Genomic DNA, 16,401 nt, shown 5'->3' on the forward strand with positions numbered 1-16,401 from the left:
CTCACTCAAGTCAGTCAGGATCAATGTGCAGCCGCCGCTATCAGCACGCGTCCCCGCCGTGACAGCGCGCCGCCACCCCCTCCGCCAATTTAAGGAGGACATGAAAGCCGTTTTTTTTTTTTTTTTTTATCCGCTGTTTACAAATCCACATACAACATGATATATCCTCTACCCCCACCAGTTCTCTGTTGAAATCCGACAGGGAAGCAAGCCAATTAGCGCCGTCCGTTCCGCTCTCATCCTATCGCCGAGCAGCAGCATGCGCGGGGTTGAAAGTTAGTCACTGGTGGGCTGTACTCTACAGAACCTCGTTGTCAAACCGCGAGATGATTTCTGATGGATTACCGCTGTCTTTGTACACTCCTCATTCCCTCTCCTTGAGCCCTTGCTCCCTTTATCTCCCCCGACCTCAATCGTGCCACTTTTCTCCTCTGCTGTCTTTCCTCGCCATCTCTATACTTTCTTTCCCGATTCATCGCTCTATTTCCTTGAGTGAACTATTGATTTAACCAGTAGACAAAATGAGCCCTCAAGTCTCTGCTTGAATTCACACAAGTCTGTGATTATCTATGATTAAGTGTGCTAATATGAGCTGAGACCTCCTGCCAATTAAACAAGCACAAGGCATGCTGTTCCTCCGATTTTGACTTTGTGAAGTTTCTGTCATCGAGGCCCCTCTCTTTTTTTTCTGCTCAGCGTGTGAAATCTACCCAGTTATTATCCTGTTTGTTGTTAACAAACAAAAAATATACTATACACTAATCACCGCTTTGTTGTAGGGGTGTAAAGTATCGCAATATTGTGTGTGGCAATATTGTATCGATACATGGACGTCAAGTATTGATCTTTTATTTTACAAACTAATCTCTTAACAATCCGAAGGCTGCTGTTCTGTCTTTCAGAGATTGTAGTCTTAAAGCTAGAGTGAAGATACTGGTGTCATATCATGTTAGCTTGTCGGGAAGAACGCTAAATAACATTCCAAAATGACGCTAAATTCTGGGGGGGAAAACCTGGCATGGCCATTTTCAAGGGGGTCCCTTGACCTCTGACCTAAAGATATTTGGATGAAAAGATGAACAGTGAAAACTGTATCTTATTTAATGAAACAGATGTTGACAAACTGCATAATTTGCAGTTGAAAAAAAGGTCATATTGTGACTTAAGTATTGCAACTTGGATCGTTTTGTGACTTAAGTATCGTGATAATATCGTATTGTGACTGACGTTTGGCAGTAAGATCGAATCGTGACTTAAGTATCGTGATAAGATTGTATCGCAACTTAAATTGTATCGTGACTCAAGTATCGCAATAAGTTCGTATAGTGACTTAAAGGCAGGGTTGACGGTGTTCTCCAGTATCCACTATTTGTTATATTGGTTGAAATGGTCTTTAAACCCCGAGAGCGATCCATTACTTAAGAGCTCTGAAAAAAGACCGGAAAAGAGCCGTCATCTGTAGCTGCTTTAATCCTGTAAAAACATTGACCAGTCACTGCCTCGCGGTCCGCTTGGAAAGAACCAATCAGATGCCTCCCTGCTCGTACTCCACCCTTGGCGTGCACCAGCCTGAACTCAAAGCAAACAGGTACTTTTGGTATCAGACCTTCACAGTGTCACAGTGTGACTTTAAACCCATGAGACCAGCAAAGGAAAGGAAGGGAGGATAGATGTAGACATCTATTTGAAGAGGGCCCCGGTTGTCACCAGTGTTGCTAGGCATACCAAAATCCCTGTGACATGTTTGTGTGGGCGTCTTATAGCCGTGACTCTAAGCTGCGGTGGGGGTAAACTGGAGGTGCATTACCTAATCCCACCGTCGGTTAATGCGCTGCAGGTGGATGTCTTTGATCCACCATCTCATCTGGCATTTAAGGGCTGTTATCTTCGCTGCCATGGAACACGGAGCGGAGCCTTCAAGAGAGTATTTATTAATGTTAGTATTCTCTTTTGTAAAATATGCATAAGGCCATACATTTTGCACACAGGACAAACCTATCTCCTGTGGATAAGCATTATCGCTCTCTCTCACTTCATCTCTATTCATCTCTTTATCTGGCCATAAATAATAGATGCCAAACCACAAATCACTTTCTTTGCAACACTTGACATGTGCGGAGCACACGGCCGCGGCTTGCTAATCAGGCACACGTTCCCAGGGAAGGTGCAGCTTTGCAGACTGTATTCATGTACTTGTACATGTTGGACAGAGGTTGTGATGGTTTGAAATGGAGACAGCAATCATGCAAATCCCACGGAGGGTTAATGTCACTTCTATGTTGATTTTAACCCTTCCATTGGAGGAACTGAGAGTTGGTTATTTGTGTGGGAATATACACAAAATCAGTGGGTTCCCAACCTGGGGGTCGCAACCCCCACTAGGGGTCGCCAAAGCTTAACGGGGGGTCGCGAGGCCATCTTGATTTTAGGTGGTTTTTTTTTTTTAAATAGTATATAGTTGGGTATTTTATCAGTTGTTCTGTACTGTTATTGTTATGCATTGAATATCATATGAAATATCTATAAAATATGTCACTTAGTTAGGTGTCGTCAGTTTAGCCAATGATAGAAAAGGGGTCGCTTAAGGAAAACAGGTTGGGAAAAACTGCATTAAATACACTGCGTGAATCATATGTTCTTTGTGTTTGTACATTTTCTCAAATTGTATTCAAGTCTGTCGTTATTTGAAGCCGTTATGGCCCTCGAGCTCATCCCCCATTACAATTCCTAAAGCCCACCGAAACCTCTCAACACCCGAACTGTGCCGTAACACTGAAATAGTGTTAACAGCAACACCCTTCATGGAGAGGAAGTAGTCTTATAATGACAGCTATTTCCCTTTTTCATAATTCAGATTTGTGCACAATTTGCTCTCCCGCCGCCCTAAATATAAAAAGCTGCCAAGTATTTCTCCCAACCGTTGTGAAAATGAGCTTTTCGCATACAGCAGGAGCAGCTTCCTGTACCTCTCTATTGAGGCATAATTCTAATTTACAACTTCGCCGTGGAGGCAAACAGACGCGGGGCGCTATCGCCGTCGGCAGCCGCCGGAAAACAAATTAACTTTTTTTTTTTTTTTCTCCCTCCTCCTCTGTATTGCACGATGGGCAGCTTTCCTGAAAATGATGTGCGGGTTTATTGGTGTTGATGTGAGCTGTCAGTCAAATATCAGAGGGACGGGAGAACGGACGGCGGAGATGATGAGGAAATCCTCATGCATATATATCAGCTGATAAAGGGGGCAGGCCTTCCCGCCTCTTTCTCCATCGCTCTCACGCCTTCCCCTTGAAATCACCCCCTTCTCTTCTCACACCAAAGGCTTTTATGTTGCTTGTCTTTCATGCTCCGGCTACACCTGCCTCCCTTCCTCTTCTTCAACACCAGCGCTCTCACTTACAGCGAGGAGGGGAGGGGATGCCGACTCACTCCTCTGCAGTTTGACCGTGACGTGGCTCCACCGGAGCAGAATTAATTACTTTATTCATAGGCTCCAAACAACTTGTTTACCTCCTTCTTCCAGAGTTTCCCAGGAAGTTATATACTGTTTAATTATACGCCAACTTTTTTATATATCAGTCTGCTTAATCCTCTCTTACATAAGGAGCAATCTTCGCTCGCTAATGTCCTCCAGAGTTTGCCAGAAGCTGTCACATTTTTCAAAACAGCAGAGATCTCATTTAGAAGTTTTTACATCTACCGGTGACTCATCCAGCTGAGGAACATGATATCCACATTTGTACAGTGAATTATTGCCCCATAAGGTAATTATCAAATGAGACGACGAGCTCGAGACTTCCATTTGTGTTGATCAGTTTCCCGATCCATCAATTCCTATCGAGTTATGACATTTGGATTGACCCCGAGGGAGGGGACGTTTTGAAGCGCAGACACATTCGTATCGGTCCAGACGGCTCAGCGGCCGACTGCTCATCACTCACCGGCCAATTAAAGGTATTCACGATGTGGCCACAGGAAACAGTCACGACCAATTAGCATTTGATCTGACGTGCTCGCACGGGGCGCCAGGAAGCGATTACACCTCCAATGGCGGTTCTGTCCCATACAGTCATCTTCACGTCACGAGTGATGGATGGACTTCCTCCGTCGTTTTAATGTCTAATGACACACACATGCAAGAACACACACACACGCATCTCCCAGTAAAACACACCCAGAGCACGACTCCTGCTTTCCAGACGGAGAAGGTTAAGTGTTTCTTGTCCGAGGGCCCGAGGAGCCAAGAGTCTAACCTTTCCCAGTCTGCCAATGGCTCTCATATGGAGCCACGGTGACCTGGCCTTTTCCCCCGCCGCCAGCCGGGGGAAATGTTAAGAATTTAGAAAAAGTAGTTCAGGGTATCAAAACACTTTCTCACTCGTCTCTAATCTGGCTGGATCCTAAACTATCCAACATGAATTAAAACATTTTTGTGTAATGTTGGTGAATTAACCCTTTAAATAGCAACGCTTCAGTTTTTTTTGCAGTTGTACCGACCAAACAGCTTCCAGGCTTTTGGTTATGTGTCTAAAATCCTTTAATGTATTAACATTAGGGTTGTCAAAGTTAACGCGATTAGAGCACTTTAACGCAAATTCATTTTAACGCCACTCATTTTTTGAATGCGTTAACGCAATCGATATTTCAGAGACTGTAGCGGGCTAAATAACGTTCCAAAGTTATGCAAAATTTTGGCGAAGGAACAAATGGCATTGCTATTTTCAAAAGAGTCCCTTGACCTCTGACCTCAAGATTTGTGAATGAAAATGGGTTCTATGGATTCTATGTTGTTGCCTGTTGGGCTGCAGTTTGCCATGTTATGATTTGAGCATATTTTTTTATACTAAATGCAGTACCTGTGAGGGTTTTTAGACAATATTTATCATTGTTTTGTGTTGTTAATTAATTTCCAATAATAAATATATACATACATTTGCATAAAGCAGCATATTTGCCCACTCCCATGTTGATAAGAGTATTAAATACTTGACAAATCTCCCTTTAAGGTACATTTTGAACAGATAAAAAATGTGCGATTAAATATTTTAATCGATCAACAGCCCTATCAATATAGGACCGATAGATGACTGACAATGGCAGCATGTGAGAATGAAGCCCAGTGGTCTCGTTTAAATATTAATGGCCTCCTTGACAGAAGTGGGGACGGAGGAGGAAAGACAAGACAAATTGCCGGTGGCGACGGATTTTTTGCGCCGCATTGCTAAAATACGACACAAATGAGAATGCAAAACAATTAAAGGGAAGCCCATATTTCACCGGGCGGCCCCGGGACGGCAAGGCACTCCAACCCCCTCCCCGTTCACACTCACACTTTGCTTACTGCACTTTCTCTCCCTCTTGTCTTTTGGCTTCCATTTCTCTCCCTTTTCATGTCTCTTTCTCCTCCATTCCTTGATCTCAATCTTCCTTCCTTTCTGTTTATCCTTCCTCTTTTTCTTCTTCCCTTTCCTCTCTTAACTTTCCTGTTGTCTGTCATGAAAGCCCCACATTACCTTCTTCCTGTCCCTCTTCTCTTTGTCTCCTCTTCTTCCTTCCTATCCCCCGCTCCCCTCCTCTGTTTTCCTCTCCACCTCTCTCTCTCTTCTGTCTGACTGAAGCATCAGTACTCAGGGGACTGGCCAGGCGTTGATTAAGAAAAGCTTTCTGTTCCCCTGAGAACAACCTGCTGTGCATTCATACCTGTCTGTCTGTCTGTCTGTCTGTCTCCATCCTGCCTCCTCCAGGTGTTAAATTAGAGTCATTTAAAAAGGAAATTAATTTGATTCCTCCCCTTTTGACCCGTTCTATATTTGCAGCAGAATCTCATGCACTTCCTCCGCGTGTCAAAGCAAGAGTTAAGATCTGAAAATAAGAACTAGCGGATGAATCCTCCGCTGCGTACATTATTAATACGTTATAAGTGAAGCTGTTTTAACTCCGATTAGCATCGGGTGGATGTCTCACACTTTCTTTTTTTAGTCCTATCGCTGCTAATATCAGCCATTAATGGAAGCTGGTGCGGCGGCGGCGGCGGCGGCGGCGCGGGGGCATATGGAGAGGAAGTCAGATAAATAGATTTAATTATGCCCAGTGGGGAAAAGTCGGTCGCTGCTGGCTGTTTTCATTATCGAACAGCTTTTCTGCAGGGATTGGCTGACGGCGCTGTCACTCACTCTCGGCGGCCTCGCTTGACCTTGTTGTTGGGCGACACTTTACTTGTAGCCCGATCCTCAGTTCCACCAGGAAACCACACCAATTTTTAAAGAGCGCTTGTTGTCTATTTTCTGCCCTCCAATGTCATTCTGTCTATTTCAAGCCGGGGGGGAATATTTTCCGACTAGTCTCACCGTGAAGCAGCGCCGCGTTGCCAGAACAGGAGAAGGAGGCTCCGCGTTACATCACAGCCCTCTATAGTGTTAATCTCTCTCTCTCTGTGTGTGTCTCCCATTCCTCTCTCTCTCTCCGTCTGCTCCTCGGGTTTATTCCTCTTCCACCCTCCCTCCATCCCGCTCCCCTCTTTACTGCAAACTCCACTGAGATATGTGCGCTCCTCTCCAAATACATACAGAGCAATCTAATTACTGCGATAACATTTCTGCTTGGCTGATTAACTGTTCTCCCTGTGCCTCTGAACGCCGCTGCATTGCTTCTATATATTCCTAAGCTCCTTATTCCTCCCCAGCCGAGCTGCACTTTTCACGGGAGCTTTGGCTCACCCATCCATCCCTCTTCTTTTTTTTCCTCTTTCTTCTCATTCTCTCGTTTATTCTCCAAGGCTGCACTTTTTTCTGGCGTTTAATTCCCTTTTTTTTCTCTCGTTTCTTTTCTCTTTTCTCTTCTTTCACCCACTCTTTCTTTTTTTGTATCTCACTCTCATTCATTCTCCAAGACAAATAGGATGTTGGGCCAGTTTTTTCTCACTCGCTCCGAGCCATTTTGCCGCCTCCTTCTTGCGCAGAACACATCGAGCCTGTTGCGAGAAATCGCAAAGTGTTCTGTTTAAAAGTTTCAAGCATCACACCACGAGGCTTGTCCGATCGTGTTTTTTATCACAAATTCTAAAATAAGATGCACGTCAAGACCAATCGTGCATGCTTTTATCTCCTTGGGGAGGTTACTGTAGGGTTAATGTTAAGATCATGGTAGAAAGTCTCTAGTTTACTGCATCTTGTGGACAGGAAGCATACATTTGTGAAGACGCACAGAATCGATGCTCCTAAAGGAATGCATGGGGTGAATGATGCACCCATGAACGTGTAGTTGAAAGCAAGTATATCAGCGCTTTGAACCAGAGCGTAACCTCATCACGGGTTTTACCCTCTTTACACCAACTCCCAGTAGGATTTAGGTTCAATTTCAAGATCTTAAGCCCCGTTTCCACCGCAGGAACTTTCCCCCGGAACTAAGAACCTTTTGAGGAACTCTTTGCATTTTGACCGCAGGAACCAGGGTCTGTACCGCTTCATTCATAAACAAGGAAATACTCTAGTATCGACTTAGGACCATTTTAAAACAAGGGGGAAAACATCTCTCTGTGTTTGACAAAATTAAAAGTAAAGTTAGGCTCTATTGTCGGCCTCCCGACTTGTTTAAAAAAAGAGAGAGGGGAGAGAGTGACGTAGCGGTGCCGTGAATGAGAGAAAGAAAAAGTTAATTTACGGATTGTTTCACGGCGTTGAAGCACAAATGAATAATCATCAAACACTCAACAGCTGATTTACTGTGGAGACACACGCTCTTAGTTTCATTTTCCTCTGCTACATTTCATTCATTACATCCAATGTGCATCAGTAAATTCATGCAGCTGTAAATGTGGTCACAGTTAGACAAAACTTTTAGATGAAACGCACTGAACTGGGTTTATCCCCGTGACAACCAGCAGCCCTCTCATGTCATGATGCTTTTTCACACGTCAGCGAACTAATTTGTTTAATCTTCACAGGTCTTTCGACCACGGTGGAAACGCAGCAGTGGGCTGAAGGAAACTTTTAGTTCCTTAAAAGTAGTTCTAGGGACTAAAAAGTCCCTAGAACTTTTGGTAGAAACCCGTCTTTACGTCTTTAGCTTCTCTGCAGAGATGAGCCCTTCGTGTTCTGCTGTGTCGTTGTGTGCCTCACCTCAAACACTCACATGTCAAGGTGTTCATCGAGTCTGCGAGCGTGTGAGCTCACACACACGACGCAACGCATCACACGCGTCAATTAAGTCCTGAAAACACGACTTCCTCCACACACGGCGCCAGACAGCGTTCTTCTCACGTTCTGCGTGGCGACAACCAACCACCCGCCGACTCCCTGCTTTTCGGCCGCATAGGAAAGCTCATTAAGACTACACAACTCCGAGCTGTTGTCACAGTCGCAAAGCGCCGCTAATGCCGAGAGAGCGGAAGCGAAAGAGATGATGATTTTCTGGAGAAGAGGCCGCCGTCACGCTGTTTAGTCTGCGGAGATGACATGTTTAGTCTGTGGCTGCAGAAATCTAATGCAGATAGATAAGTTTGTGTAGTAGAGTGAGCTCTCCCTCCTTATTTGGAGGGCTAATTGCACAGGTCAGGTTGGTGACATCAGCACACTGGCTAGCAGTGATCTCCGTGTTGCATATAGAGCCTCATTAGAGCGCGGCTAACTGGGCGCACGCACGCCGCCTCTCCTACGGTAATGAGAATGACAGTAGCTGCAGTAATTACACTCCGCCGCTTTGCTTTGCAGCGAGTTTAAGGGTGCGGTAGTCATCGTCTATGATGACTTATGAATCTTAACATAGGAGCTACTATATCATCAATAAACGTTATGTGTAGTGACAAATACTAGCAGGAACTCTCATTCCCAGAGTTCAATGCAAACTGAGCAGTCCGGCGTCGTCTCTGAGGCTCGCAGAGGTGACGGCGGGGCGACGGGCTAATGATGACAGCGACACACTAATAATGGTTCCCAGTAGCTCCCGTGACAGCGGGGAGTGTATTAAATGGGACACCGGAGCAGCCCGACTCACCCGGACCCCCCACCTCCCCCCTAATGAGAGTTTGATGGAGTGGTTGTGTAGGTAGATAATGCTAAGTTAATGAGATGTCCTATTCCGTGAGACTGTTTGCAGTTCCCTACAGAGCTCCCGCGTGTGCGGTGATGTATGTCGCTGTCTGCTCGAGTGTGTGCGGCCGCTTCTTACCTGCGTTTCGTGAGCAATATATTGCTTTTTAGATTTGGTTTTATAGAGCTGTTTTTGTGTCCGTGTGCATTTTGGTTACCTCCGCTTCTTGCGTACAGTATATTTCTTTTTATTTATCCGGCAGCACTCGACAGGAAATTAACTGTCAGATTTTCTGAAAGAGTGACAGAGCAGAAACTATCCTAAGAAGAGACAGAATTAATAAACGAAACAAAGGACAGAGGAGCAAGTAATGAAAAAAGAAACAGGCCGAGAGAGAGAGGAAAGGAAAGCAATGAGACGCCGTTAACAAACTCACAGCGGTGGGAAAAGACGGGAGTTTTCGGCGATGAAGAAGGGATGCGATAATGGGAGAGCGGGGGATAGCCACCTCCCTCATGGCAGGTACATGTCTCTAATTGGGAGTCCCGCACCCATTCTGCATCCCCCCCCCTTCTCTTTCCCTTCCATCTTCTTCCCAGACAATGCGGTGAGAAAAGAGGCTTTCCTAATTAATGCAGATATAATGATGGGTCCAACTGTGGACCTCTGCCCCCTATGAATGTTGATTAAGGTGCTCTGCATGTGTGTGTGTGTGTGTGTGTGTGTAGGCGGGGTGAATCTATCAAGCAGCTATAAGCCAGATAAATCTGGGATTTTTGGATAATCACATATTTACGTGTAATATAATTATTGATGCGTACTAAAGATGAATAGCGCTGATATTTTCTTTTTATATAATACTGGATTCTATATGCCGCTTATCAGTGAGGTAATTGGGAGTCTGTTTTTGGCTTCTGCATAATGTGGGAGTGCTTAGAAAATTAAAATAGTTCCGAGAGAGAAAAAACGAGGCTGCGGCAGCGCCCACACTGCCGCAGCCTTCTGTGGATCTCTAGGAAGTGAGGTGGAAATACATTACAGCAATAAGCAGCTAAGAATTTGGGCTATTTTGCTTCTATAACATTTCTTTTTTTTCAGACTAGTGGAAAGAAAAACATCCAAAATACACATTTAGGTGTTTATTTTACTACTTTTAGATAGATTTCTCCTAAATTCACCAAAAAGTTAGCATTAAATAACGCCTCATTTGCATATTTAAACATAACATTTCAATCGTCTTAATGTGAGTAATCAACTGGGGAAGTTTCATGGTGATATCTATTAGTTCAATTCGTTACCCTATTCACCTGTAGAGTCTCCCTTTTAAAGGGGCACTGTTGAGCATCATACAGAAGTGATGAAGACCATGAATGCTTAGGAGCTTACATGAGGTCACAGAGACTCCAAAACATAGGACATAATAGCATAAAGTGACTGTTAACTGTATGAAAAGAAGATAATTTGCCTCTGTGTCTTCTTCACAGTAAAACCATAAGCGACGTGAACATGCGCTTTGCTGTTGGCAGCGTTAAAACACACCGGTATCAGTGAAGCGAGCAGATTAGCTAAAAAAAACCCACACTAATTGGTTTGCAGGATGGTGGCGGGCCAACCGTGGCGTCCCCCGGTCCAGGTCTCACCGCGGCTCCGATGCCGCACACGCCGCCTCTCGGCCGGGCCGACGGGGTTGCCATTCAGGCCACGTATCTGCCTGTAGCAGCCGCGAGAAGTGGCTCGCCGTTAATGAGATAAACACAGACATTAGATTGGCTCAGCAGGAGCTCGGAAGGGAAAGGAGAAGAGGGTGAGACGGAGGAGGGTGAGAAAAGACGATGCGGAGGAGAGATAGAAGAATATGAAATATTTAGAGTGGTTAATTTCTTGAAAGTGTGAAGTGGACCTTCATTATAACTGGAACAGAGGTGCCTGTAAAAACGAGAGAACAAGAGCTCCAGAATGATAACGATGATGATGGTCATTATGGCGGAGTGGATATGAAAAACATAGCACGCTGTGGTGTAACAGCTATTTTATTGGACGAAATGTTAAAATATTCATGCTCCATATGCTGCGTGGCAACTATAGCCCCCTTTTTCATATCCCCACACTCACACTGTGGATTGCCTGCTGTGACATTATAACCATATCTATCACGAAGCAGTCTTTTTTCCAGCCACTAATGAACGCGCAGGAGTGAGAATGAGTTTTCGCCGAGCGGTGTGCACGTGTGTGTGTGTGTGTGTCAACATTTGGAGATGTGATGCAAGGTGGGTGTTTGTGTGCGAGTTAAAGAGGCTCTTTCATCAACTCGTGCGAGCTCTGTTGCCGGAGTGAAGTTTATTGTTTCATCATAAAAGTCCCCAAAAAGATTCCCATTAAAGCGCACAAACCTTGCCTTCAAAATAAAAGCACATTTATTTGGCGGTATTATCTACCTGAGGTTTTAAAGGTGTTATTGGTAACATTTTTATGCAGACAAATAATTTTTTTTAAAAACGGATAAATGGCGGAGATTGACATTAAGTGGCTGGCCACCACTTGTTGTGATGTGAATGCAATGGAACGGGGAGAATGCAACATCTAGTGGCTGAATGTTATCAGTTGCACCTTTTAAGATTATAAAGTGGTCGTTTAATACTCACCTTGTTGCGTCTGTGTGTCTTTTTGCGTTGTCCAGGTTTGGTAAGAAGAAAGACGACAAGAGCAAAGATGCCGCCAAAGCCTCCAAAAGCAAACTGGAGGCGCTGAGTGAAGAGGAGCAACCGGAAAGAGGAAGGTAGGAACCACACCTGGGTGGAAGACGTCTCTGTGTTGGTTCGTCACAGTGTCTGAGTGATGAACGCATGTGTTTGTATTCCCCCCCCCAATGTGTAACTCCTCCCCTCCCGTCCCGACAGCTACGACCCGCGTTACGCCGAGATCCACTCAGGCAACGTCACCCCGGACACGGTCTCCTTCCCCGACGTGGAGGACGACGACAGCGACCCCAACTACGCTCGCATCAACAACTTCCGCCAGCCGCCGTCGCCTCAGTCGTACGCCAGCCGCACTCCCTCCCCCGCGGCGCTGACGGGGGGGCCTAACTCGCTCCGGGCCTCCGCCGAGGAGCTGGACGGGCTGTACGCCAAGGTCAACAAGTCACGACCGCCGCCTGCTCTACAGAACCAGCATCAGCCACAGGCAGACAGGTGAGGGAGAGGAAGGGAGGGGCTTGATCATTGTAATACACAAGTGTTTGTTTTTAAATGCAGCATTTGCATCTGTAGAGATACATAAAGTTGTGTTGTGTGTGTGTGTGCACACACAAGGTCACGGGCCCGGGCTTGACCGATGCAGTATTTGCATTCACGCGCTGCCAAGCCAGAAAATGCATAAAACATGAATGCATGCTTACACTGTAGCAACACCCTCATATATGCACCCACACACTTCTACAGTAACGCCATGCATGATTTATGTAACTCTTCTGTTGTGATCATTTTGACCTCTGTAAATCTTTAGAATCTCTAAAAACAGGATTTCTTACTTTCTTATTATATTTTTCAACAATATTCATAGCAAGAAATTGTCAAGTATTAATCTACTGTACACAAATACTTGCCTTATACCTTGAGACCTCGAAAAATAGGGAGGATTTCGAAAGCAAATTGGGGGGTCTTTTGAGTTTCAGTGACTTTGTTTCCTGTATTCTGGTGACTTTTAAAGAATGAAAATAACAGAATAATAAGTACACTGCAACACCATTGTCATGCTAATTAGCCCACTCTCATTTTACCTTTCATTCTCAGGAACAGGAAACTGAATAATTCGCCCCTCTGATGTGAACTTGTGTGAATCTCTGGCATAAACTAATATTCAACAGTTTTTATTCATTCATTCAGTATTGCTTTCTCTTAGTACTCTCCATTTCTCTCTCCTTTTCTAACTCAATGAAGGCCCATTTAGACACAACACGACAACGGCACGACTACACTCCAATCCAATGTTTGAATGTCAAGCCAGCACACTTAACAGGCCACCAGCTGTATCCTTGTCTGTTCACGCTTGGCACTATAATGTGTCGGGGCAGATGCAACCACCAGTTGCCAGCTCTTGATACAGATATGAACTAGGGGTGTAAGAAAATATCGATACACACGAGTATCGCGATATTATGTTGTGCGAATATTGATTTTACCGGCCGGTATTCAGTCTTTCCGAGGTTGTAGTGGTCTCAGTGTGAAGGTACTGGCAGCATTTGAAACTATTAAACCTCAGAAATCCATTGGTACCAACGATGTCATACTAGCTTTTCGCGAAGGAGGCTAAATAGCCCTAGTATGAACGAGAGTAAAATGTATTATTTATTGTAATATTGGGGTGTCGGAGCAGTTAATGCTCGCAGAAAGACTCCGCTTATCAGAGTTGTTATTCCTCTCCTATTATGTATTATTACTGCTGAAGTTTTGAGTATAACTTGGAGACATTTTTGTGCGCGACAGAGAGAAAAAAGGAAGAAAATCTAGAGAGGATTGTAATGCAAATGTATCATTTCCCGTTTGAAATAATACAGGCCACATTAAAACTTCCCTCAGCTTAAACTCTCTGACAGAAATGACTATTGACTTGCAAATCAAACAGTAAGCCCCAGACACCCAATCTCATCCAGAAGAAAGAGAGGATACAAAGAGAGATAGAGGGAGAGACAGAGAGAGAGTGGGGTTGGACATGGAGAGGAGACAGATGGGGAATGGAAAGAAGTGACAGACGGAGGGACGGACAGAAAGCGAGGGGGAAAGAGTGCAGCAGGAGAAGGAGAGAGAGAAACCGAGTAGATTGGAGAGGGGAGAAGAAGTGACAGAGGAGAGGATGCAGACAAAAGAGGAGGAGGGATAATTAGCCACAGTCTAGCAGCCTGACAGATCTGTTAGACCACTTTAGCTCTCATCCACTAGTGGTGGGTACTTCATTACCAGCCTGTTTTCTCCCTCACTTTTTCTCTCCGTGGCTCTCCTACGCTCTCAGTGTCACTTGTCCATTCCCTGTTTTGCTCATAACGTATATTAGATAGTCGTTTGCATTAGCATGATGGATGAGGAGCCTGCTTTGGATTGTTTAACCCTCTATGTGTCTCCAGAGACGAACGTAAAATGTCTAAGAAACTCAAATTCAACTAAATTATGGCCGCCAAAATCGGTAAATTCGGTGTTCAAATACAGTAGCTGGCCATGTTGGATGACCTCAGATGTATTCCATGGTCACATCCCCTGGCTATTTCCATCCCCCCGTTCCGCCGCCACCTGCGGCTTGGACGAGGGCGCGCTCATTCACAAAAAAGTCGTCCACATCTGTTAAAACACACACAGCCTCGCCGTGAGGTCGGAACCACACACACGGTCAGAAAATAGAAACACAGCCACCCACCTGTAATGTTTCTTCTCCGAGGAAAACCCGGTGTAACCTAGCAACAATGCTGTGTGTGGTCCGGTGCGGTTTCTAACACTGCACTAAAATCATAGGTGTGAGCTTACTTACTTACTGTGTGACTGAAGTTTAAACATTTCACCACACAAAGCATACACATGTTTTATTGTTACCAAGGGAACAACATATCTCTCATCTGTTTTAATGACATCATTACACACGTGGGACATCCTTAAAGCTAATGTTTTCGGAGGTAAACGTGCCTCCGCGTCCATGTTTGCATAGTTTTCGCCCGCTCCTCCCCTCCCCATCCCGTCCTGTCAAGGCCCCCTCGACAGAGTACTCCTGCGCTGTCTCCCTAATTTACCGTCGGACATTTTCATTAGGCCTTCAATGGCAGGTGTGCGCCGGCGATGGGCGTCACATTTGATTAGCGCCGCGCTAGAGGCTGACCTGTGGAGAAAAAAGGTTAGCTATGCTTGTCAAATTTTATTAGCCAGGAAGGCGCTCTTTGTAGCCGGAGAGCAAGAAAACGAGGGGGAAGACGAAGATGAAAAGAGGACAAAAGCTGAGTAAAGACTGGAGATGTTGCAAACCATTGTGCTAAGAAAAAGGAAGAAGGAAGACACATCAGTGAGAGCACATTTCCACCACGTGGCGTGAGGAATGCGTGTTTACCTGACACCGCGACAAAGTCCAAATCACTCCAGACAGGCTTGACTAATTGCTGAAGCATGTTTTTTGAAAGAAGCTACAAGGTCTTTTGGCTGTAGATTAGTTGGCTTGCCTTTACAAGTCCTGAATAGTGTTGGTTTTACTCTCCTATAGAGAGGAACATTATATAAGGAGACTTCCCATTAAGGCTCACTATTTCTGTTTTTTTCGCGCACAGAAAATGCATCCTCTTGTTTTCTGCTGTGGATTTAGTTGTCAGGCAACACCTGCCTTGAGGAAGAGCTCAAAGAGACAAGAATGCGTTGTTCCCCCTGAAAACAACACATCATTAGTGTCGACTGCATATTAAGCCGGTGTCTCCTCCGCCTTTTAAAGTCCTCTTTTTATTGGAGCTCTATCTGAGCAATTTCCCTTTTTTTTTTGCATTCAAGCAGCTTTTTTTCTTTTGTTCTCGGTCAGTTTCCGCGGAAGGACAGTTACTGGAAGCTAGTGTTAGATTAATCAAGTTTCATTTTTTTATGGCCGGCGCGCTTAACAGAACACAGACACGTGATGAGTAATGTGTCTGTGAAACTCCACTGAGTTGCTGTCCGACTACCACAATAAGAAAGCAAACATTGACCGTGCACTTTGATGTGCGCTTACCTCCCAGCAACGCAGGCAGCAAAAGAATAAAACTCGCCTGCCTGAGCTATTTTCTCCCCCCAGTGTGTTGTGTTTAAATCAGCTGGCCGCAGCAACAAGAAGTCGCCAAACCAGCCGGCGGCGGCGCACACTTCCTAATTAGCCTGCCCCCTCACTGGCTAACACCACAGGATGGTTGCTTTTCCTCACACACTCTTTTTTTTTTCTTCTCGCGCTCTGCTTTCAGACGGTTTTGTTCCCGCTCCAGTTCCCCCCCTGCTCTCCCTTTCACTCTCCTCCAAGTTTTTCGTCTTTTTTTGTGTGTTGCTGTTTGGTTTTCTGCTCTCATTCTGTCTTCTGATGCGTCTTTCATTTCCTGCTCCCGTGTCTCATCCTCCTTCATCTCCATCTCCATCCTCCTCCAGCTTTCTCTCTCTCCTCTCGGCGCGCTCTCAGATCAACCTGCGTAGTCAGATATACTCTGAAATATGGATGAAATGTGATACACGTCTGACTTAAGCGGTTGCAATTTCTGCAGCAAAATAAGATTTTATTGATGTATTGATTGGTTTGCGGTCTATTTACATGTCAGACACTCGGGCTGATGGCCTCAAGACAACAGGAACTTAAAGGTTAATTCTAGTTTTTCTCTCACATCACACTGCCCTATTGAGA

The 16,401-nt window shown here is 45.0% G+C and overlaps 1 protein-coding gene across 1 annotated transcript in view; it reads left to right on the plus strand.

The window, feature by feature from the left end:
• pard3ba (par-3 family cell polarity regulator beta a) overlaps positions 1-16,401 on the plus strand; it is a 138,333-nt gene that overhangs the window by 93,085 nt on the left and 28,847 nt on the right. Inside the window, exons 20-21 of the mRNA XM_074627349.1 lie at positions 11,702-11,800; positions 11,922-12,212. Coding sequence (XP_074483450.1) covers positions 11,702-11,800; positions 11,922-12,212 — 390 coding nt within the window. The remainder of the gene's footprint in view (positions 1-11,701; positions 11,801-11,921; positions 12,213-16,401) is intronic.

Source organism: Sebastes fasciatus, chromosome 24 (assembly GCF_043250625.1).
Source record: "Sebastes fasciatus isolate fSebFas1 chromosome 24, fSebFas1.pri, whole genome shotgun sequence".
Classification (NCBI taxonomy): Eukaryota; Metazoa; Chordata; class Actinopteri; order Perciformes; family Sebastidae; genus Sebastes; species Sebastes fasciatus.